Below are 24,945 nucleotides of genomic sequence, written 5' to 3' on the forward strand. Positions count from 1 at the left end.
TGTGTGGCTGGGTGAAGGGCTGGAAGGTCCAACGCTGTCACTCCCGTCCCTCCCCTACGGTCCGCAGTGGCATCCTGAAGAAGGTGGTGGTCTGCTCACTTGAAACACCCCGGGCCTTATGACCCTTGGTGTCTCCACCTCTTCAGTTTAGAATGAAACCATCTTGGCTCGGGTGGGGCCCATCTTTCCTGCTAGCCTGGGAGGGTGCTCTCAGGGTGGAGGGGGTCTTCCAACTGGGCAGAGAGATAAGAGGGATAAACAAGCTCTTCGTCCTCAGAGGTCAGTCCCAGTCACTGAGCACAGGACTGGAAGCTTGAAAAGACCTCAAGGTGAGTATCAACCCTCCTGCCCTCACCTGCCCAGTGGTGGGTCAACACTTGGCTGAGTCCATTCGAAGAGAAAGGAAAAAGTCAGAAGCAAAGTCAGGGTAGCGGGTTCCCACAGCCACCACAGGGCATCCCCTCCTCATGGTCTGCAAAGGCAGGGACAGACAAGCTCCTTACCTGGACAGGAGGAGTGTCCACTCTGGATGGGTGATGCCGTTCCAGGGTGCACCCAGCTGGTTGACCTCTCCTCATCACTAGAGAAGACCAAAATGAACATGTCAGAGGTCAAAGAGGCTTCCCTGAGCTGGACACCCATCACCACCATCACATCAGTTCAGTTCAGTTCAGCCACTCAGTCGTGTCCGACTCTCCGAGACCCCATGAATCACAGCACGCCAGGCCTCCCTGTCCATCACCAACTCCCGGAGTTCACTCAAACTCATGTCCACAGAGTCAGTGATGCCATCCAGCCATCTCATTCTCTGTCGTCCCCTTCTCCTCCCGCCTCCAACCTTTCCCAGCATCAGAGTACCGACCGTCAAACCCCAGACACCAGGCTGCCTTTGTTTGCGCACACACACAGAGCATTTACTGAGGAGACTCTGAGGATGCCGAGATGAACAGTCCCAGATCCCTGACTTCAGAGGATGCACCACTTTTGTATAACCCACCTGGGAGACAGACGTGTAAAAAGATATCTGGAATATGATGTGATAGGAGCTATACTCCTGACTACACAGAGAAAGCATTACAAGTCAGAGAGGGGAGCACTCTCTGCATGGGTTTAGGGAAGGGGAAAATCATGACGGCTTAACGAAAGAGGCGACATTCAAGGTGACTAGTGAAGCCACACGGGAAGCACACAGAAGGTTCTTCACTGGCAGTTTCTCGATGGACAAGAGAATAGGAGGCTGCGTGGATCAACAGTCCTCGAGTGTCTGCAGTGCTGTAAACCGTCATCCACAACATTCCCTCACATTAGGAACTTTACAGATTACACATCTGAGGTTCCGTGAGGTTAAGTAATTTCCCCAAAGGCAGATCAGTAAGTGATGAAGCCAGGACCCAGGCCTCGATGTGCCCCCTTGCTACCCAGGCTCTCTCGAGCACCTCACTCCCAGCAAGGCAGGCTCCCCAACAGTGTAGATCGTCTGGTCTCTAGATGCCACGGCAGGTGAGTCCACCGGCCTTCCTCAGCTCCCTGCCAACCAAGGACACTGATATTTCCTGAGCCCGAGTATGCGCAGGACAGGACCCCGGACCACCCTATCTCCAGGCTTTAGGCGAGGGGTCTCAGAGCCCAGAACAGGACTCCTCTCAGTAATCAATACCTTAATATATAATGGTATAATACAATGAAATCCACTAAGAAAGTGCCACTAAATTTCTACTAAAGTAAGATACAATAAACTGCACATAGTTAAAGTGCACAATGTAATGTTTTGACACATGTGTACACCTGTGAAACTACCCCGAAAACAAGATGTGAGCCCCCAGATCTTCTCTGCGCCCCTTTGTAATTCCCGTCTCCTACCCACTGGTTCTCACTGTCCTCCCCCATCCCCAGCAGCAACTGGTACGTTTCCTGTTACCACAGATTCACTTGCACCTTCTAGAGTCCCCAGGGTGTCACACACGTGGAATCACACAAACAAGCCTTCTTTGTCTGCCTTCTCTCCTTCCTGTCTCTCTCCCACTGGCCCGTGTCAGTAGCTCATCCCACTGCAGGACATGCAGGCGTGCCCACCCTCCCCTGCTGATGAACAGCTGGGATGTTTTCAGGCTGGGCCATTACAAATAAAGCTGCTTGGAATACTCGTGTCCAAGTCTTTGCGTGGATTGCTGCTTCCTTTCCCTCGACTCCACTACTTTTCCTCTGCGTTTCTTTAACACCGGCTGCAGGAAGAGCATTCCCAGGTGACTAGGAAAACAAGTCAGGGGACCTGGAGCCATGTGCGCCACGGGAGATGACCTGTGGCCTGGGCTCTGGTCCTGTGACAGGGGGCAGGGAGCAGAGCAAGGGAAACTCAGCCCTTCCCCTCCCCTGCGGCCCCAAGACCTCGGTCGGTCGCACACTCTCCTGCTCTCACGTGAGCGGCTCCACCCCTCGGATGGTCACAGGGTCACAGAGGGGGCACACCTGCCACTCTCCCACATCCTCCCCCTGCCCCTGTCAGCTCCTGGCCAAGAACGGTGCAGCCACAGGCTGCTTCCACTCTGACTCCGGGCCGGCGGGGAAACCAGAAGCACTGGGCTCACTGCAGATCCACCAGCTAGAATCTTCTTCAGGGACCCCACTCCTCTGACCCTTTCTGACTGTTTCCAAGGCTTTCCCACCAACCTCAGGTCCCAGATTGCTGGGAAGTCCCAGGCTCACCTTCCTCCCATCCCTCTCCCCCACTCTCAGTGGATAATCTCATCCCTCAACTCAACAGAAATAGAAACCAGGAGGCAGGAGCAACCTCCCCCCAACACTTATACATATTTCCTCCCATCCTATAAGGAGCATGTCAAGGCTGTATATTGTCACCCTGCTTATTTAACTTCTATGCAGAGTACATCATGAGAAACGCTGGGCTGAAGGAAGCACAAGCTAGAATCAAGATTGCTGGGAGAAATATCAGTAACCTCAGATATGCAGATGACACCACCCTTATGGCAGAAGAAGAACTAAAGAGCCTCTTGATGAAAGTAAAAGAGGAGAGTGAAAAGTTGGTTTAAAGTTCAACATTCAGAAAACTAAGATGATGGCATCCGGTCCCATCACTTCATGGCAAATAGATGGGGAAACAGTGGAAACAGTGGCTGACTTTATTTTTCTGGGCTCCAAAATCACTGCAGATGGTGATTGCAGCCATGAAATTAAAAGATGCTTGCTCCTTAGAAGAACAGCTATGATGAACCTGCTGCTGCTGCTGCTAAGTCACTTCAGTTATGTCCAACCCTGTGAGACCCCATGGACGGCAGTCCATCAGGCTCCTCCATCCCTGGGAATCTCCAGGCAAGAACACTGGAGTGGGTTGCCATTTCCTTCTCCAATGCATGAAAGTGAAAAGTGAAAGTGAAGTCACTCAGTCGTGTCCGACTCTTAGCAACCCCATGGACTGCAGCCTACCAGGCTCCTCCACCCATGGGATTTTCCAGGCAAGAGTACTGGAGTGGGTTGCCATTGCCTTCTCTGATGACCAACCTTGACAGCATATTATAAAGCAGAGACATTACTTTGTCAACAAAGGTCCGTCTGGTCAAGGATATAGTTTTTCCAGTGGTCATGTACGGATGTGAGAGTTGGACTATAAAGAAAGCTGAACACCAACGAATGGATGCTTTTGAATTGTGGTATTGGAGAAGACTCTTGAAAGTCCCTTGGAGTGCAAGGAGATCCAACCAGTCCATCCTAAAGGAAAGCAGTCCTGAATATTCATTGGAAGGACTGATGTTGAAGCTGAAACTCTAATACTTGGACCACTTGATGCGAAGAGCTGACTCACTGGAAAAGACCCTGATGCTGGGAAAGATTGAGGGCAGGAGGAGAAGGGGACGACAGAGGATGAGATGGTTGGATGGCATCACTGGACATGGGTTTGGGTGGACTCTGGGACTTGGTGATGGACAGGGAGGCCTGGTGTGCTGTGGTTCATGGGGTCGCAAAGAGTCAGACACGACTGAGCGACTGAACTGAACTATAGTATTTGTCTCTACATTGGACAAAAGGTGGCCCTCTCCCATTGAAGAAGGGTCCGCGTGGGTCACAATCTGCATCATCTCCCGTCTTTTCTAGACCCTCACTCTACTGAGCATGGCAGGCTTTACATTCAACTTCTCCCTCCCTCTCGCGACCATCACGTTAGCCTCTGTCTCTCTCTCAAAGCTGCCTCCCCTTCCAGCTCCCTTCTCAAGCTCCTCTTCTTCCTGACCAGACAACCCTGTTAGAAACGAGTTCCTTCTAATAGTCCCCATTTTCTGGCCTGCCATTCAGCAACCTCTGCAGTCTGGTTCCTGTCCCCAGACCGGCCCTGAAGCCATTTTCCTAGAGATCATTACAGATGCCCCAGCCCCTCAATCCAATAAAGGCTCTCCAGTCTTAACCTCATGCGGCTTTTCCACAGTTGACCATCACTTCCTACTTAGCATCCCTCTTCCTCGCCATCTGGGGCCATGCCACTCTGACCCTGGGGCTACCTGCCTCCACACCGGGTCTCCTCCTCCGGCCTCTCCTCAAATGCGGTGCTGCCCAGAGGCCCCCCGGTCTTCTCCCTGACCCGCTCCTGGGTGGTCCCAGCTGCGCACGATGACTCTCCAGTCCAGGCCCTCTCTCTTCAACCTCGAGCCTGTACACCCAGCTGCCTCTAGGTCAGCACTTCCTGACTGTCCCATGGGAACCTCAAATTCAGCATTTCTGAGCTAAACCTGTACCTTCCCTAAAATCTGTTCCTCTTCCCATACTCCTGATTTTTATCAAATTCAAATTAAAAATTATAAGATTTAGCATTTCCCTTGTGTAGGGAACACAAGCCTGATCCCTCATCCAGGAAGCTCCCACACGCCGAGGGGCAAAAAGCCCAAGCCCCACAGTTACTGAAGTCCGGGCTCTAGAATCGTGCTCCCCAAAAAAGAGAAGCCACCCGTGAGAAGCCCGTGCAACGCAGCAGAGAGCAGCCCCCTCACCGCACCTGGGGAAAGGCAGCACGCAGCAGTGCAGACCCAGTGCTGCCAAAAATCGGCAAAGACATTCTTTTCTAGCTCAGCATTATCTGGGGCTCTTCCTCTGTCCCCTCATTCCTCAACACTCAGGAAGTAAATGGGACTCTCAATTCTACGCCTAAAGACTCTCCCCGCCTTTCAGGGAGAAAAATCTTTAATTCAAGTCTCCTGGACTCTCCTGGACTTTGGTGGGGCTTCCCAGGCGGCTCAGTGGTAAAGAACCTGCCTGCCAACGCAGGAGTCAAAGAGACATGGGCTCGATCTCCGGGTCAGGAAGATGCCCTGGAGGAGGAAATGGCAACCCTCTCCAGTACTCTTGCTTAGGAAGTCCCGTGGACAGAGGAGCCTGGCGGGCTCCAGTCCGTGGGGTCGCACAGAGTCTGACACGACTGAGCACAGCACTTTGGTGACTGCCTCCCCCCTGCCCTCCACACCTCCAGTGTCTCCCATGCCGCCCCACTCAGCCCCCAAATCATCATCTCTGCAACTGCCAGAGAGATCCCTCCAAAGCTCACGTCTAACCACGTCAGTCCTCTGTTTGAAATCGCATTTGGTTTCCTATCACCTCCAGGATCGTGGTCAAACCCCTTAGCCTAACACACAAGCCCCTCTGGAGCAGCCCTCTCCTACCTGTTCTGCCTCAGCTTCTGTGGCACCCCAGCTGGCCCATCCCATCTCTCCTGAGCCCCTCAGAGTGTTCACAACAACCTGGGCTCCAGCAGCCACAGGTGCCCTCTGACCCACAGGCCTCTGCCTCAGGGCCCCTTTCACTCTAGTCTCTCTCCTCCAGAATGAGGTGAAATGTCTCCTCCTCCAGGAAGCCCTCCCTCAACTCTTCAGACCGTTAGCTCTTTCTTCCTTGTGTTCCTATAACATCATGCAGTTACCTCTGGAATGTATCTTATTATTTCATAAGTATTTGTTTGCATTTTCTCTCTACCACCTTTAAAGAAAAACCTGTGTGTCTTATTGTTTTTGTTATCTCAATGGCTAACACTGAAGCAGACAAATAGTGGATATTCAATAAATGTCTATGGAATGAACAACAAAAAGAAGTTGGAAGGCAAGTAAGAAACTGAGAAGAAAGATGGGAAAAGCCAAATTAACCACTTTATCAGAATCCCTGAGGAGCTTGTGGAAATGCAGATTCCGAGGTCCACCCCAGATCCTCTGACTCAGACAGAATCCTTGGAGTCAGGGCTTGGGAACTGGCCTTTTAAACTAATTTTCTTGGGTGATTCTTATGGATTCTAAAGTCTCAAACCACTGACCAAAGGGACTCTTGTTTTAATACTGGAGAAGTTCTGTTATTTCAGATTCTGACCCAGGGTCAAGAACTTTAGTGGAGTTAATGTCTAAGATAGTATAATTATAACATCAACTTGATCACAGCAATAACTACGGAAGAAAAGCCTATAGCAAACGTGGAAACAGTAACACCAACAAGAAAACCACTGGCTGCCTGCACTCCTGCAAAGGCACTTTGGAACACAAGGAAGACACTGCGCTCTGGGCTTGGTGGGAGCTCTGATTAACAAGTGGTTTCATCTCAGCCAAGGACTGCAGAGCTCGCCTCCCGTCTGAAACAGGAGGGGCTGCATCCAAGCTTCCTTTCAGCTCTAATGCTGTGTGAGCAGCTATCTTGAGAAAGGGAAGGCCCATCATGGGTGGGTAACCTAATGCTGTGCTTCCAGGCTTGCTACATTATCAGGAGATTTCTATCCTGGCAAAAGATACCTGTAGTAGAAGCAGGCCAAAACAGCATCAGCAGAGTCACTCTGTTATAATGAGATTATGCCAGAGCCATTTTGGTTGATGAAATTAATATAACAGTGCTAATATATTACTGAGAGCAGCAGAGCCTCCCTCTCTAAAGAATGCCAGGTGTATTGTGGGCATCTTCTTCCCCTTGACCACAGCCCTGTAAAGGTGCCAGAGGGGAGGGTCTGCCGTCTGGGGAGCCCTGAGTCCCGGGGTGTGGGACTTTGGGGACAGTAGGAGAGGGTCTCCTGGGATGTTGTCACTTAGCCCACGTCTTTCTGTGGGAAAGGTGGGGGTGGGCACAAGGAAGAAAGGACCCTCCGCGGGCCCTGTCAGTGACCAGAGCTGGAAGGGAAGACCTGCGCGCTGGGCACCAGGTCCAGCCGTTCTCCTCGGGGACCCCGTTCTGCCGGCGGCCAGGGGAGAGGGCAAAGCTAGCACCTGGCCTGCCTCTCCAGGGCGGGGAATGCTGAGCCTCTGCTGGACCTTGACCCACTGGGGAAAAGGCGGGAGCCACATTCAAACAGGCACAGTGATAAACTTATTAGTCATGCGGGTTGTTCCAGCCACCGCTCCCCCCACCCGGCCTCTCCGGCTGGTCCCCAGCCCTGCTGCCTTTCAAGTTGGACAACTTGGAAAGGAAAGAGAGAGAGGGAGAGAAAATGACAGAGGGTCACATACTTGATGAAGAAGACTCTCCCGCCGCGGTCAACGCCGTAGGTCCACCGGCCCGGCAAGTCCAGCCAGTCAATCTCATCGGCCATCTCGGAGTCCCGCAGCCCCTCGGGCTCCCTGCGCTCCGGGGCGCCGGGCTGGGGGGCGGCGGGGGGCCGACGGCGAGCGCCCGACTCCTGCCCCTCCTCGGGGCGGCGGCGGGGGCGGGGGTCCAGGCGGTCCTCCCGGCTCCCTGGCCCGGGGCTCCGGCCTCCAGCCGGGCGGCAGGGAGCGGAAGACTTAACCCCGGCGGGGCCGAGCGAGCCCGGCCGCAGACGCGCGCCGCCCCCGAGCCGGCGCTCCGCTCCCGCCGTCTGCCTAACTTAATGACGGGCAATTAGCGCGGAGGGGCTCCGCCGCCGCGCGGCCCGCGGGCAGCGCCGGGGGCTCGGGCCCGTGTGCTCGCCGCGGCCGGGCAGCCGGCGGGGCCGAGCGGGGAGCGCGCGAGCCGAGGACGCTCCCCGGAGGGCGCTGCCGCCCGGCTCCCGGCCCGCACGCGGCCGCCCGCCCGGCGAGCGGAGGGCGGGGCCCCGCGCCGCCCCGAGGGCCGCTCCCGGCCGGCGGGGTCCGCGCGGCCCGCGGGCGCCCGAGTCGCGACTCCCGGCGCGGGGGGCACGCGCTTGGCGGACAGAGCTGGGAATCCCGAGCCGCAGGGACACGTCCAGCCACTGACCCGAAAGGGGGAAGTGATCAGACCTGGTTCTGCTCGGCGGGTGGCTAGCAGAGGAACAAAGGTCAGATGCAGGGAAGGCTGGCACGGCTGAGTAGCAGGGGGCCCCTTCTGGCTAGAATGTCAACCTCATGAGTCAAGCTAGTCCTTACTTACCTGTCTTTCTGAGTACTTCCTCTAAGAAGCCTGCCATGACTAAGGAAGAATCAGAGTGAGACCTTCAGATGCACTCAGAAAGCAACAGCTTTTATATACCTAATTTGTGCAGAAAAGGGAAGGAAAGGAAAAAAAAAAAAAAAAAAGGACGCAATGTGTTCCATGTACGGAACATAGATTACAAGCATTCAGTACTAGCATATCAAAATAGTATTGCTGGAGCCCACAGTTCTGCAGTCCAAGGGGTCGCAAAGAGTTGGACACAACTGAACGACTGAACTGACGTGACAGTTCTGCTGCCTCTGGTCTGCATCAAAGTTGGACTCCAGTCAGCTTTCCAAGCTTACTCAGGACCTACCCCTGAGGCTCCCATTAGGTAAACACTGTCCTAATCCATGTGTCAGACCCAAGGGAATAATTAGGTACCTCTTTTTAGAGGAAGCAGTGTCGCTTGGCAGTTGGCAAGTATCTGTTGAATGAGCGAGTTTATTGTAAGCATTCTAAGGGACATGATGCCTGTTCTACCCAGGTGATTCCTATTCATCCCTTTGGTATCATCCTTGTGTCACCTACTCCAGAAAGCCATTCTTGATTCCACTCCAGGCAGATTTATATGTGGATCCTCTACGCGTCATGTAACTTTATTAATAACCCTGTAGTGAAGCTTATCTGGAGAAGGAAATGGCAACCCACTCCAGTATTCTTGCCTGGAGAATTCCACGGAGCCTGGCAGGTTACAGTCCATTGGGTCACAGAGTCGGACATGACTGAGCATACATACAGTGGAGCTTACCACACTGTAATGCAACCCTTGGTTTACTTACCTGTCTCCTCCAGTGGTCTGTGTGCCCCTCAGAGCAGGGGCTCCATTTGATTCATCTTTATAGCCCCAGCACCTACCTGGGACACACAATTTATATTTGATGAATGATTGATACTATCCTAACTAGAAATGACTCTTAACTCTAACCACAATCCTGTACTTTTGGACCCTATTTAGGGACCAGATAAATATAACCACCAGCAACATCCGGGTGTTATGTGGGGAGAGCTTTCTGGAAAAAAGAACAACCAGTGAACCTTCTCAGGAATCCTAAAGGCTCAACCTAGGTATGATGTGTGTACATTTGATAGATACTGAAGCCACAAGATGTCTCAAAGGACATCTCGTCCTAGCCTCTTGACTTAAATATAGGAAACAGAAGAGCAAAGAAGTGAAGGGAAAGTTCATGTCACTGAGCAAGGCTCTGCCCAACGTTCAGGCCAGAACTCTTTCCATTACATGATTCTACCTCCAACACTGGAAATTCACTCTGCCAACATACAGGCTGATTCTTGGTGCCAGTTTGGGTCCATTCTCCAGATGCAAAAAGGAGCAAAACCCCATGATACCCAACTCTTTTCTCCCTTTTCAGATCCTACATGTTTTTAGTAAAGAAAGCTTCATTTGACAGTAAAGGAGAACTGAATCTGAGAATCACAGGTGAGGAGGCATGCCCCTTTGTAGATCCTGAATTGAGGGGTCTGGGAGTGTCAAGGGGTCAGACTCCTCACCGGTCCCTCATCCCCAACCTTGTGAAACACCTGTTAAGGCCCATCCCGCTGATAAAGCCCAGAGCCACCTGCCCACCCCTATGATATCAGAGGATCTGAACCACCAGGACCGCTGCCAAGATGCCTCCAGGGAAAATACCAGCAACCAGAACACTCCCTGTCCAACCTGAGCAACCAGTAGGTGCGGCTTCTTGGGCTGAAGGTGGGTGGAAATAGGGAACAGTATGACATGTTTTTGAAAACATGTATTACACCACTGTCTTCTTGGAGGAGCAGGGGCTCCTGAGGATTTCTTCAAAAGACTTTTGTCTTGGTTATCTCTAATCTAGCCTGGGGTTCCTTGGGACATTTACCTAGACCAAAAAAAAAAAAAGAGCAAGTGGTTGGGATTTTGAATGTTTTTCACTCATCTGGAATAAGAAATCAGGTTTGAAAATACTTTCTAACTGTGGTGTATTCTCGCCAGTGACTCTTTACATTCTAGTTCTTATTTATTAATTATCATCAGGATTGATACTGCTAGGCAAAGAAACTTTCTTTAGCAAAGAAACTAAAGACAATTCAGAAAGAGTAGAAAATTCAAATAAAAATAGGTATTGGTTCAACAATTACCTGTAAGAAGGCAGGAGAGTGATATGTTGAAATGAAAACCTTACCTGCTTTGCAATTAAGTCAGAAATTTAGTTGTTTTTTCCTTACAGCAAATTTTCTCTCTTTAAAAGCAACAAAGCATGTGGATAAAATATACCAGTAATATTTAGAAATGATTCTGATTCTCCCATATATGTTGAGAGTTTAAGTCAGTCACTTGAATGTTATCATGCTTCTGGCTTGGTTCCAGCAGTAGGCTGAAAAACAGCTCCCCAGAAACTGTCCATCTCAAACCCCTGGAGCCCATGAATGTGACCTTACTTGGATGTAATTAAGATAAGGATCTGGAGATGAGGAGATTATCCCGGATTATTCGGGGTGGGCCCTAAATTCAATGACACATGTCCTTATATGAGAAAAGCAGGAGGAGACTTGAGACAGACAGAAAGCAGGCAGCAATGTGACCACAGAGGCTGAGGTTAGAGGGAAGCCACCACAAAGCCAGGGATGGTGACAGTCACCAGAACCCGGAAGAGGTGAAGAGGGGATTCTCCCCTGAGCGTGCAGAGGGGCTGTGGCCCTGATACTTCAATTTCAGTCTTCTGGAATCCAGAACTGTGAGAAAATAAATCTGTTTTGTTTTAAGCCAGCCAGTTTGAGGTAATTTGTTATAGCATCTTGGTAAATTCACACAGTACCTATAAGAAAACCAGAAGTTATTGAGGACTGAAATAAATGCCTGTTATTTTTACTTGTCCAATATCCAACCTCCTTTCTTCTGTTAATAGCCCCTGGAGCTTCCTTTTGACATCTAGCTTTTTGCCACTGTCAGTCCATGTGAGTTGGATGGGCTGCCCCCACACTCACCCCAGCTCCATTGGTTCAGGAAGGGACGCATGACTCAGACCAGACCAGTGAGATTCAGTTTTAAGAAGATCCTAGAGTTCCTGAGAAGCAGCCCTTTCTCTCTTGGATTCCAGGCGGGCAGGTGTCACTTTGGTGCTGCTGGGGTCTTTATGAGGGGAAGCTTGCTGAGAGCGAATCCAATCCAAGAGAAAATGTGGAGTCAGAAGATGCAGAACCACTGTGTCCTCGTATCCTAGAGCCCCAGGACCAGCTTACCAGAAGAGGCCCTATCACTGGAATTTCTACTTGTAGGTGCCAAGAAACAGCCTTATTTCCTCCAGCCAGTTTCTGTCCCTAATAACTGAAAAAGTCCCAGCCAGGACAAAGGTTAAAGTGTCTTGTGGCCCTGTTGCTTTGTTGTAACCAATGTTTCTTTGAGAAAGTCAATGAGATAACCACCTGCACTTCTAGTGATTTGAGAATGTGCACTCTTCCAATAAAACTGCAATTTTAGATCTAGGAAAGGTCATTTGTGACCATCTGGTCAAAGTCTATAATTTCACTCTAAAGGGTACTGGAGAACTCAGGATAAGTACCCAGAATTGTGGCAATTCCTCAGGAGAATTGGGACCACAACTCAGGTCTCCTGAAAACCTGATCAGTAGAAAGCTATATTTAAAGGCATTTGCTTTATCATTTAAACATATTTGGCCAAGAGACTCACAGTTATAAGATAATTATAACTGATTCCTCTGCTCTGCTAAAGAATAACCACAACAGTAATTTTTGTTGAGTGCTGGTGTTTAATAGCTATGCAGCAGGCTAGGTCACTAGCCACTGTTAATTATTTTACAGGAACTAGGAAGCAAAGGAAAAGAAATCAAGGGCCTCTCTGCTGGGACTATTAATAGATATACGATTATGTAAACATGCAACAGCCCAAACTAGTTGCAAGTCGTGATTTGATAAAGGTCTTAGAGAGCTGGGGGTTTTAGTATTTATTTATTGTGTCTGTTCCTTTGCCTGTGTCGGATCTCAGATCATGTGGCTCTCAGTGGCTGCCGCACGCAGGCCAGTAGCTGCAGCACGCAGGCCCACGGGCCCTGCTGCTCCTGGCACGTGGAATCCATGTTCCCCAACCAGGGATCACGCCCTTGTCCCCGGCATTGTGAAGCAGATCCTTAACTTCTGGACCACCATGGAAATCTTGAGAGTGGCATGTTTTGTTATAAAAAAAACTGTTGAACTTATGCTGGTCACCAGAGGATTGTGGAATCCTGAAATTTCTCTATAGCCAGTTGAACTGAATTACATTTGTTCCACAGATATTTGCTGAGTACCTTCTGTGACCCCAATATTCTTCTAGGAACAGAGGATTCAAGAGTGAATAAAACAGAAAGTCCTTGCTCACATAGAATTTACATTTAATAAATACGTAGTCTTGGAGGACAATGAGTCTATGGAGAAAAGCGGAAAGAGTAAAGGATCGGAGGGTAGTGGACGCTGCTATCTTATATTCCATAGATTTCATATAGGGTTGGCAGCAAAGGCCTCATTAAGCAGAGGACTTTTTTAAAAAATTTATTTAATTGGAGGCTAGTTACTTTACAATATTGTATTGGTTTTGCCATACATTCACATGAATCCGCCCCAGGTGTACATGTATTCCCCATCTTGAACCCCGCTCCCTCCTCCCTCCCCATCCCATCCCTCTGGGTCATCCCAGTGCACCAGCCCTGAGCATCCTGTAACATGCTTCGAACCTGGACTGGCGATTCATTTCACATATGATAATATACATGTTTCATTGCCATTCTCCCAAATCATCCCACCCTCGCCCTCTCCCACAGAGTCCAAAAGACTGTTCTATACATCTGTATCTCTTTTGCTGTCTCGCACACAGGGTTATCGTTACCATCTTTCTAAATTCCATATATATGCGTTAGTATACTGTATTGGTGTTTTTCTTTCTGGCTTACTTCATGCTGTATAACAGGCTCCAGTTTCATCCACCTCATTAGAACTGATTCAAATGTATTCTTTTTAACGGCTGAGTAATACTCCATTGTGTAAATGTACCAAAGCTTTCTTATCCATTCATCTGCTGATGGACATCTAGGTTGCTTCCATGTCCTGGCTATTATAAACAGCACTGCAATGAACATTTGGGTACATGTGTCTCTTTCAGAAGAACATTTGAACAAAGACTTGAAGGAAGTGAGACAGCAAACCATGTGACATTGGGGAAACATGTTCCAAGTAGAGGAAACAATAAGTGCAAAGGACCTGAGGCAGGAATATCCTTGGAATGTTTGTGAAATAATGAGGCCAGCATGGCTGAAGAGGAGTAAGTGAGGCAAAGGAGATGAGGACCAGTGGGGTGGGGGCCAGTGGGAGAAGCTAGATCATTCCCGGATACGGGAAGGTCAGCTGTTATTCTAAATGAGACAGGGAACTACCGGTGGTTTGTGTGTAGCAGACATGATCATTTTAATGACTCTCTCAGAGGATCACTCTGGCTGCTATTCAAAATAGAGCAGAAACCGATTCCAGTTATGAGGCTACTGCAATAATCCAAGCAAGACACAATGATGGTCTGGTTCATTGTGTTGGTGGATAGAAGCAGTGAGAAACCGTCAGATTCTGGGTATATATTAAAGGTAGAACTGCTAGAAGTTGCTTATAGATTGTAACTGGACTATGAGAGAAAGAGAATGCAAGCGTGATTTGCCCTTTCCTTTTCTTTGTGAGTGATGAGAATGAGCCCAAGGCTCACTTTCAAGGTTTCCTGCTACCCGACTACGAGGGATTTGGCCTGAGCACCAGAAGGGACAGAGTTGCCACTGACTGAGCTGGGAGTCTCTGCAGAAAGAGCAGGCATGGCAGGCAGAGGGGGAACGCACTTCAGCTCTGAGCCCGCCACGCTGGAGATGCCTGAGATACCAGGCGGAGATGCCAAGGAGACGGCAGCGCGTGCGAGATTAGCGTCTGTGCCAGGAGCAGGGAGATTTGGTATTTTTCAATGGTTAGATGGTATTAATACCATGAAGCAAGTTGAGATCACAAAGAAAATGTGTGTGAGTAGGGAGGAGGCAGAGATCAAGGGCTGAGAATCAGGACACGCTGCTTTTTAGAGGTCATGTTAATGAGAAGGAACCTGAACAAAAGACTCAATCACAAGTGGCTAATGAAGTAGGAGGCGAACAAGAGAGAACCGCGTTCTGGAAGTGAGCCTTGAGTGCGTTCACGTCACTCACGAGGAGGAGTGTGCAAACGGTGCCTGTGTTCCAGAAGGGCTGAGACTAGGCTGGGCTCTGTCTGAGCAGGAAGAGACTTGTACTCCTGGGTGAGAGCGTGGAGAGACCGCTCAGGTTATTTTGCGGTTGGTCTGAGAAGGGCCCTGGAAGATGATCGTTTTCGGCTAATGAGCCCTTGCTCAGCACGGAGAGGAGCGCCTGAAAAATGCTTCCTTCAGGTCGCGTCTCAGTCTCCGTGCTGGCTTCTCCTGGGAAGGAGGCCAGCCCGAGATGGCTGTCTGACTTCTCCTCCAGGACTGTGTCCTGGCGCAGAGATCGGGTGCTGGCAGCTCCCCAGAGCCGTGGTGTGGAGGGCGAGTGGGGCAGGGCCGAGGGAACCAGGCAGATACGGGCAGGCGGGGCCTAGAGGCACTGCTTCCATTTCCTCTCTGGGTCTCGTGGTGAATCTACAGCTTCGGCAATGCTTCTTCCTGCATTGACTTTAAAGTCTGATCTGGGGATTTTCTAGAAAATGGCAGCTAGTGCTGACTTTGGCCATTTCCTGAAATTATCACAGCACTTTGGTTCAGTTTAGTTCAATAAACTTACAAGGCACCATTATGCCTGTATCTATGAAACCATTCCAGCCTTCAACCAACCAGTTCCTTCTCCTGTCTCTACCACTCACCAGCCTGCTGGTCAGGCTTCTATGCTGGCTTCTGGCTCACCAGCATCTTCCCCATTCCTGTCTCCCTTTCACTTTGGGGAATTTCAGTGCTGATGCCCTAAACTCGCAACACCTTAATCTCTGCAGTTCCAGGGACATTCACCTCCACTCCAGTAAGTTACCCACACCCAAGGCCGTTCCTTGGACTTTCTCACGACTCGGATTTACGCCTGTCTGGAACACAAAGCCTCTAATAGCCCACATTCTGACCACAGTTTCGGTTCTTTACTTTCTTCCCTTTCTTCCCTTTACACATGTTCCTTGCCTTCCTACAATACCTTTGTGCTCAGTCGCTTCAGTCGCGTCCGACTCTTTGCAACCCCATGGTCAGTACCTTTAGCCTCCTGACTTTCCTCCTAATCTATCGCTTGTTTCACTTCCTGCACCACTCTACTCAAACTCTTGGCCTGTGACTTTATCCCCTCACTAACCAAGATTCTAGTCCCTGTGTCCTCAGCTGTTACCCTACTGAAAACTCCACTTGGAATTAATCTGCCACCTTTTCTGCTCCAGTGCCCAGGAAAATACCATAGCAAGCCCCTGTAGGGATTAAACAAATCGACGCCCCTGTCAGTCACACCCTCCAGTCTCCACAGGCCTCTGTGTGTCTGCAGTCACTCTCCGCAGCAGACCATCATTATTCCAAGGGAAACTAAAGGCCGCGAGGGAGGCACCGCCTTAACCTAGAACGCCTTCACTGCAGTCTCCCTATGCCTGCTGCTGCAACACTGTCTATATTTCTGCCCATCTGTCTCTCTTTCCTCCTATCCGCAGTTACATATTCATGTTCTCATTCTTACCGGTTCCTCCCCAGGCTCCTCGGTCCATGGAATTCTCCAGGACAGAGTACAGTACTCCAAAGTACTGGACTGGGTTGCCCTTTCTTCCTCCAGGGGATCTTCCTGACCCAGAGATTGAACCCTTGTCCCTTACGTCTCCTGCATTAGCAGGCGGGTTCTTTACCACTAGTGCCCCCTGGGAAGCCCTTCAGAAATCTTACTCAAATCAATTGTCTCGTCTTCCCTATATTTGCAAGCTTCCCCCTCTTCCAGTTCTTTCCCTAAAGCCTATAATGAAGTTCAAGAATTCTGCCTTAAAAAAAAAAGCCCCATGCCAACCCCCCACCCCAATCACCTTATCAGCACTTCCTCCTTCCTTTCACTTCAAGTTTCTTCAAGGAATGCCCTATGTCCTTGGCGTGTCTAATCCCTTATTTCCAGTTACTCATAATCTGGTTTCTGTTCCCTCAGCTCCTGGAAGATGGTTAGAATTCTTCTGACAAAAATAAGCATTTATTTCCAGGTTGCCAAATGCAGCAGACCATCTTCTGTCTCACCTTAGGTGACCCCCTGACGACAATTCTGCCCTCTCTCCTCCCTGCAATGGGCGCCCCGTTTGTTTCACCCTCTACACCCCAGCCATCCTGAAACCCCCACAGCTGATTATCCTTTGTGCCTGTGGCCCTTTTGGCCTGAAGAATCCTTCTCTCTTTTCTTCGTCAATTCTCCCTGCAATCACAGCCCAGGAAGAAGCCCTTTGCACTGGCCACGTGTCCCATGTTTGTCGCTGTTACACTACTCATCGTGTGTGAGAGCTCACTTTCCTACTTCCCTGGACTGAAACTCCTTGGGAACCGGAACTCTCTTTTAAACCTACTTGTTTGTCCAGGATTTGACACAGTTGGCCACCACAACCTGCCTGGAGCTTTTTTTCCCCAGGCCTTCATGACACTACATCCCCTGCTTTATCTCCCACTTCACTGGCTATTGCTTCTTAAACTCTTGGGTTACAACTTCTCTGTTTAACCTCAAAATGTCACCAAACTCCACCCTGGCCTGCTTCTGCTCTCTCTGCATACTCTCTGCCTCCTCTACCTAGGCAATCTCCTCTGCCGTTTTATTTTTTAACGTTTAGTTATTTACTGGCGCCGCACCTGCTCTTAGTTGCCGCATGGGGGCCTTTCGCTGTGGCGTGCAGGCCTTGCTGCCGGCAGCGTGTGTGATCTTAGTTCCCTGACCTCCCGACCAGGTATCACAGCCAGGTCACCTGCGTTTCCAGGCAGATTCTTAACCCCTGGAGCACCAGTGAAGTCCTTCCTCCACTGTTCTAAGCACCATCCACATGCTTCTGGGTCCCAAGTTTCTGTTTGAGTCTGACCTCTCCCCTGGGCTTCCGATGCACAGATCCAACTGCCCACTCCTTGCAGGGGGGACACAGTGAAGGCATGGGCCAGGCGCAGTGTAGGTGGAACAAGGGTCTATCAGGAGGGAGGGAGATCCAATTGATTGTGAGAAATGGAAATCTAGGGTGACTTTTGGGGCAGGATGACCAACGATCTCTGTTTGCCTGAGGCGGAGGGGTTTCCTGGGGCGTGGAGTTTTCAGAGCTAAAATCAGAACAAAAGTGAAAGTGTCAGTCGCTCAGTCATGTCCGACTCTTTATGACCCCAGGGACTGTAGCCTGACAGGCTCCTCTGTCCATGCAATTCTCCAGGCAAGAAACTGGAATGGGTAGCCATTCCCTTCGCCAAGAGAGCTTTCCCAACCCAGGGTCCCAGGCAAATCAGGACAGTTGGTCATACTGCTCCTAGGTTTGAGGGGCCAAGAAATGGGGTGATTGTTAATTGACCCATAATGTGAAATCACAGGGACTCAGGGAAAACTAATTTAAAGATGTATTAAGTTTGAGATGCTTATTAAACATCATCTTCCTCCTTGTTGCCAAACATAGTAAAGTGGACCCATTGTAATTTCTCCTTCTTCATCTGATCAGTCACTGGGTCCTGTCAACCATAATACCTTCATGACTCCCCCACTTCCCCTTCCCAGTCTAGCCATCTCCCTGGTTGAGCTCATTGTTTCATACCTATACTTGTACAAGAACATCCTACTTGATCTCTCTCTTCTGGCTTCTGCTCAGTTCAGTCCAGCCACCAAATGACCCAAGAGCCATTTCAAAAGAACCAGTCTGACCATGTCATTGCCTTGCTGGCTTGACACTTTATGTAGAAGGAAACAGACCAAATTGCTTAGCATGGCTTTCAAAGTACTCTATCATTCAGATCCTACATAGCAAACCTATTCTCCATCCAACAGAACCTAACCTAGTTTGACCAGCTTATTAGAAATGTCTCCAACATGCCCTCTATAGTCTTCCATTTCTACCTTTTCTCTAAACCCATTTTTTTTCTACTTGAAGTGTCCTTTACGTCCCCATCCTTTACTTTCCCTCTTCCTCCAACATTCACCTCAAGAGTGCTTATTTTTCAAACTCCAACCTCATTTCTATTAATATTTACTGAGAGAATGAGTGAAGCATCATAGTTAAAAGTATGGACTCTGGAACCAATCAGGGCTTAACTCCCAGTTCTCTGACATTCCCTAGTTGTATAATCGTGGGTGGGTTACTATGTATCAGGTCCCTCATCTGTAATTTGGGAGATATATACACATATCACATAATATACACTAGTTGGTACTATTATGTGTCAAATATGGTACTAAGAACTTTTCATACACTATCTAATTTAATCCTCCCAACTTCTCTGAGAGGTATTATTATTATTCAAATTTTAGGTATGACTCCTTAATATTCAAGTAATTTCCTCAAGGGCACACAGCTGGTGGAAATGGAAAACTGGAATTCAAGCCCAAGTCTGTCTGGATCAATGCCTAGGTTTCCTTCATAGCACTGGAAAGAGCCCTGGGAAAGAAACCAGAGAGGTCTGATCCTTTAAACTTCCGCTTAGATGGAACAGGCAGTGAAGACTGTGTGCTCTAGACACAGAATCATGAGGAAGTAACATCAGGATCAGAGTCAAAGGGAGGTGATGAGCCAGTATATAACCTCTCAGGTGAAAAGAAATAACTGTACATTACACATGGTTATGATCTTAATAGCAATATCAGGCTATATTCCCAATAGCAATGTCAGAATTGTTACTGGGAAAAGGCAAACTGAAACTGTTAACTTGAGGGGACAAATGCTGTGTATAACATTTTAACCCAAGGGACCTAGCACAAAATCAGGAACTCAAAGAGTTTAGGAGCTGGACAAGACAATGGAGTGACACCTTTAAAGTACCGAAAGAAAAAAAATTAACCTAAAATTCTTTGGCCAGTGAAAATATCATTCAAAAATAAAGGTTAGCCCACACTCTGGAGCCCGTGAGCCAGAACTACTGAGGCTGCAAGCCACAACTACAGAAGCCTGAGCGCTCTCTAGAGCCTGAGCTCCGCAACAAGAGAAGCAACCACACTGAGGAGCCTGAGCGCCGCAGCAGAGCAAGTCCACATGCAGCGATGGAGGCCTTGCTGCTGTTGTCCAGCCGCCCAGTCATGTCCGACTCTCTGCGACCCCATCAACTCCAGCACACCAGACTCCCCGTCCTTCACCAACTCCCTCAGCTCACTCAAACTCACATCCATCGAGTCGGTGATGCCATCCAACCATCTCATCCTCTGTCGTCCCCTTCTCCTGCTGCCTTCGGTCTTTCCCAGCATTACAGTCTTTTCCAAGGAGTCAGCTCGTCACATCAGGTGGCCAAAGTATTGGAGCTTCAGCATCAGTCTTTCCAATGAACACTCAGGACTGATTTCCTTTAGGATGGACTGGTTGGATCTCCTTGCAGTCCAAGGGACTCTCAAGAGTCTTCTCCAACACCACAGTTCAAAAGCGTCAATTCTTCGACACTCAGGCTTCTTTATAGTCCAACTCTCACATCCATACCTGACGACTGGAAAACCCATAGCCTTGACTAGACAGACCTTTGTTGGCAAAGTAACGTCTTCGCTTTTTAATACACTGTCTAGGTTTGTCATAGCTTTTCTTCCAAGGAGCAAGCATCTTTTAATTTTGTGGCTGCAGTTACCATCTGCAGTGATTTTGGAGCCCAAGAAAACAAAGTCTGTTACTGTTTCCATGTTTCCCCATCTATGTGCCATAAAGTTATGGGGCTGGATGCCACGATCTTTGTTTTCTGAATGTTGAGCTTTAAGCCAACTTTATCAGTCTCCTCTTTCACTTTCATCAAGAGCTCTTTAGTTTCTCTTCACTTTCTGCTATAAGGATGGTGTCATCTGCCTAGCTGAGGTTATTGATATTTCTCCCAGCAATCTTGATTCCAGCTTGTGTTCCATCCAGCCTGGCATTTCACATAATGTACTCTGCATATAAGTTAAATAAGCAGGGTGACAATATACAGCCTTGTCATACTCCTTTCCCAATTTGGAACCAGTCTGCTGTTACATGTCCAGTTCTTACTGTTGCTTCTTGACCTGAGTAGACTTCTCAGGAGGCAGGTATGGCAGTTTGGCGTGCCTATCTCTTTTAAGAATTTTCCGGTTTCTTGTGGTCCACACCAAGGCTTTAGCATAGTCAATGAAGTCTCTGTGTGTACACACGTGAAATGGTATAATATTATTTAAAGAGCTACTGTGATGAGTTAATCTATATATTTAAACATTACAGCAGCCACAAAAATGAAGTCAGATAAAGAGGTATAGCTGATAGGTCAATAGTGTAGATAAAATCACAAAAAAATACTCAATCCAAAAGAAGGTAAGAAAAGAGAGAAAAAAATGAACTCAGATGGGACATAAAAGAAAACAAAGAGCAAGATAGTAAATTTAAATTCAACTGTATTGATAATTACATTAAATATAAGTGGTCTAAATACTCCCAATTAAAAGGCAGACATCATCATATTGGGTTTTAAAAATACAACTGTATAGACTTCCCTGGTGTTGCAGTGGATAGGAATCCACCCATCAATGCAGGGGACATGTGTTCAATCCCTGGAGTAGGAAGATCCCACATTCCGTGGAACAACTGAGCCCATGCGCCGCAACTACTGAGCCTGTGTGCTGCAACTATGAAGCCCACACCCCCACAGCCTGTGCTGCACTGCAAGGGAAGTCACTGCAACGGGAAGCCTCAGCTCCACAACGGAGATAGCCCCCACTCGCCATAGCTAGAGAAAGCCTCCACACAGCAACAAACACCCAAACATTTATTTTCTTTTTAAAGAAAGCAACTATAATAGGCTTCCCCAGTGGCTCAGCAGTAAAAAATCCACCTGACATGCAGGAGAAGTGGTTTCAATCCCTGGGTTGGGAAGATTCCCTGGAGAAGGAAATGGCAACCCACTCCAGTATTCTTGCCTGGGAAATCCCATGGGCAATGGAGCCTGGCAGGCTGCAGTCCATGGCGGTCACAAAGAGTTGGACACAACTGAGCAACTAAACAACAAAAAGCAGCTATATGTTGTCTACAGGAAACCTACTTTAAATATGAGGACTATACAGTCCATGGAATTCTCCAGGCCAGAATACTGGAATGCTGAGAAGCCATTCCCTTCTTCAGGAGATCTTCCCAATCCATGGGTCAAACCCAGGTCTCCCACAGCGCATGCGGGTTCTTTACCAGCTGAGCCACCAGGGAAGCCCAAATACAAGGACTGCTGCTTCTGCTAAGTCACTCCAGTCGTGTCCGACTCTGTGCGACCCCATAGACGGCAGCCCACCAGGCTACCCCATCCCTGGGATTCTCCAGGCAAGATCACTGGAGTGGGTTGCCATTTCCTTCTCCAATAAATACAAGGACAGGTGGGATTAAAAATAAAAGTATGGTCAAACTTACAGCTATGCAGTGTGACAAGACTGTCAACCCTCTCCACCAAAAGCAAACATAAAACTGGACAAACTGTCAAAAAGAAATATCTCAGGGCTCTGGAAATGAACCAAAGGTGCATCCCCCAATATAAGGAGTATTTATTATTGAAAAACTGCTAGAGCTTTCGGTATAAAGTAATAAAGAAAGTGGATTTCTCAACCTCAGAACATGACATTTGGGACTGGATAAATCTTTGTTGTGAGGGATTAGAAAATATCTGGAACTGTATGAAAATGAAATTTCAACATGTGAACACATTTGAGAAGCAGCTAGAGCAGTGCTTATAGGGAAATTTATAGCATTGGGTAGTTACGTTAGAAGAAAAGAAAGGTTTTGAATTGGTGCTTTAAGTTCCACCTTATGAAATTTGAAAACGACAGTTAAATCCAGAGAATGTGAAAGAAGGAAATAGATTACAAATCAGAAATTACAAATCAGTGAACTAGAACACAAAACAGAGCAAAGTACAACAAAAACAACAGCGGGGGGAAATCAATGAAACCAAAAGCTGTTTCTTTTTAAAGATTGATAAAATTGACAAACCTCTTGACAGACTAAAAAGAAAGAGAAAAGATATAAATCACCAACATTGGGAATGACAGAGAAGACATCACCGATCCTAATGACCAGGCCATGATGCTTGCTTGCTTTCACAACTGCTGTTCAAAAATGCACTAAATGTCTAACCTGTACAATAAGATAAGAAAAAAGAAATAAAAGGCATATACTGGTACTATTCAAAGATATGATCTGCTGCTGCTAAGTCGGTTCAGTCGTGTCCGACTCTGTGAGACCCCATAGATGGCAGACCAGGCTCCTCCCTCCCGGGGATTCTCCAAGCAAGAATACTGGAGTGGGTTGCCATTTCCTTCTCCAAGATAAGATCATCTATGTAAAAATTGTAGGGTCACAGGATATGAGATCAATATGCCAAAATAAATATATGTATATGAAAAACTATGAAATGTTGGTGATAGAAAAATTTTAAATCCCAAATAAATGGAGAAATGTACTCTGTTTTTGGATCAGAAGACAATATTGCTAGGGTGTCAATGTTCTAAAGTCAATCTATAAGGTCAATGCAATCCTATTTAATACCTAATTTTTTTTTGTAAGAATTAATAAGCTGCTTCTAAGATTCAAAGAGAGATGCAAAGGACCTACAAGAGCCAAAACTATGTTGAAAAAGAACAAAGTGATTTCAAGACTTACTATAAAGTTAACAGTAATCAAGACAGTGCAGCATTCATGTAAGGACAGAGATACAAATCACTGAAACAGAAATTGAAATAGTATATAATCAGCTGATTTTTTTTTTTTTTTTTTGCCCATTCATACAGCATATGGGGATCTTAGTTCCCTGACCAGGGATGGAACCCTTGCCCCCTGCATTGGAAGCATGGCATCTTAACCACTGAACTGCAAGGGAAATCCTAATATAGTCAATTGATTTTTAACAAAGATGCCAAGGTTACTTTTCAGCAATTTATTATCTGTGTGTAAAAACATCAATCTCAAAACCTTACTTCATATCATATACAAAAATTAACTCAGGGACTTCCCGAAGTGGTCTGGTCCCTGAGACTCTGAGCTCCCAATGCAGGGGGCCTGGGTTTAGTCCCTGGTCATGGAACTAAGATCCCACATGCTGCGGGGCAACTAACCCCTGTGCCACAGCTAGAGAAGCACCGCAGTGAAGAGCCTGTGCCACAGTGCAGACCCAGAGCAGCCAAATAATAAATAAATTAAGTCCATTTGAAAACAAACAAAAAGTTAACTCAAAATGGATCACTGACTTAAATGTCAAAATTAAAACCATAAAATTTCCAGAAAAAGAAATAAGCAAAAATATTTATGATTTTGCATTGGAGAAAGATTTGTGAGGTAGGGCAATAAAAAAAGCACAGACCATAGAAGAAAAATCAATAAATTGGACTTCAGCAACATTAAAAATTTTGCTCTTCAAATAACATTAGGAAAATGAAAAGGCAAGCTACTGACTAGGAGAAAATATTTTCTATATACACACACAACTTGGTTTAAAAAATAGACAAAAGATTTGAACACATACTTTGCCATATCATTAAACATCAAGGAAATAAAAATTTACACTAAAATAAGATATCACTACAAACCCACTTGAGTAGCTAAACTTAGAAAGATTTATAATGTAAAGTGTTGGCAAGGGTGTGAAACAACTGGATCTCTTATACTGGCTGCCAAGTGGAACAGCCACTTTGGAAAACTGGGAGTTTTCTTATAAAGTTTTATATATATATATAGTTATCATTTTATCCAGCATATCATTCTTAAATCTATCCAAAAGGAATGAAAAGTACATCTACAGAAACACTTATATGCAAATGTTCATAGCAACTTAATCACAATAGCCATAAACTATAAACAAACCAACCATCCACCAACTAGTGAATGAATGAAGAAATTGTGGTATACTCATACAGTGGAATACTACTCAGCAAAAAAAAAAAGAATGGACTGCTGATATACTAAACAGCACAGATGAATCTCAAAGCGCTGCACTAGCAAAAGAAGCCACACACAAAAGGGTACATGCTATATATATGACACCATTCTTAAAAATTCTAGAAAAGGTGAAACTGATAAAAAGCAGAGCACCAACTGCCAAAAGCTGGAGGCTGGAGAGGCGGCTGAACAGAAAAGAGCATAAGGCAACTCTCGGGAGTGATGGAAACGCTCGATATTTATTGTGGTAATGTTTACATGACTGTACACAAATCTTAAAGGTCACTGAATTTTATACTGAAAATTAGAAAATTTTATTTATATGTGGACAGGGAGGCCTGGCGTGCTGCGATTCATGGGGTCACAAAGAGTCGGACACGACTGAGAGACTGAACTGAACTGAAAGTATACTTCAACAAGCTGATTGAAAAAAAAGTCCTTACCTAGGAAAATTGGATATGAATAACATCCTGCCTAATGAAGAAGTACCTTTCATAATCCTGA

At 47.4% G+C, this 24,945-nt stretch overlaps 1 protein-coding gene across 3 annotated transcripts in view; it reads right to left on the bottom strand.

Moving 5' to 3' along the window:
* PLEKHA6 (pleckstrin homology domain containing A6) overlaps nucleotides 1–8,080 on the bottom strand; it is a 139,148-nt gene extending 131,068 nt beyond the window's left edge. Inside the window, exons 1-2 of one of the 3 annotated variants that reach the window (XM_088845123.1) lie at nucleotides 7,473–8,080; nucleotides 504–580 (exon numbers count right to left, since the gene is read on the bottom strand). In XM_088845123.1, coding sequence (XP_088701249.1) covers nucleotides 504–580; nucleotides 7,473–7,555 — 160 coding nt within the window. In that variant the 5' untranslated portion in view covers nucleotides 7,556–8,080. The remainder of the gene's footprint in view (nucleotides 1–503; nucleotides 581–7,472) is intronic. The other 2 variants (XM_088845121.1, XM_088845120.1) reach the window with 2 other exon arrangements.
* Nucleotides 8,081–24,945: the final 16,865 nt, after the last annotated feature.

This window comes from Moschus berezovskii, chromosome 17 (assembly GCF_049115385.1).
Source record: "Moschus berezovskii isolate FMDL1 chromosome 17, NW_MosBer_1.0, whole genome shotgun sequence".
Classification (NCBI taxonomy): domain Eukaryota; kingdom Metazoa; phylum Chordata; class Mammalia; order Artiodactyla; family Moschidae; genus Moschus; species Moschus berezovskii.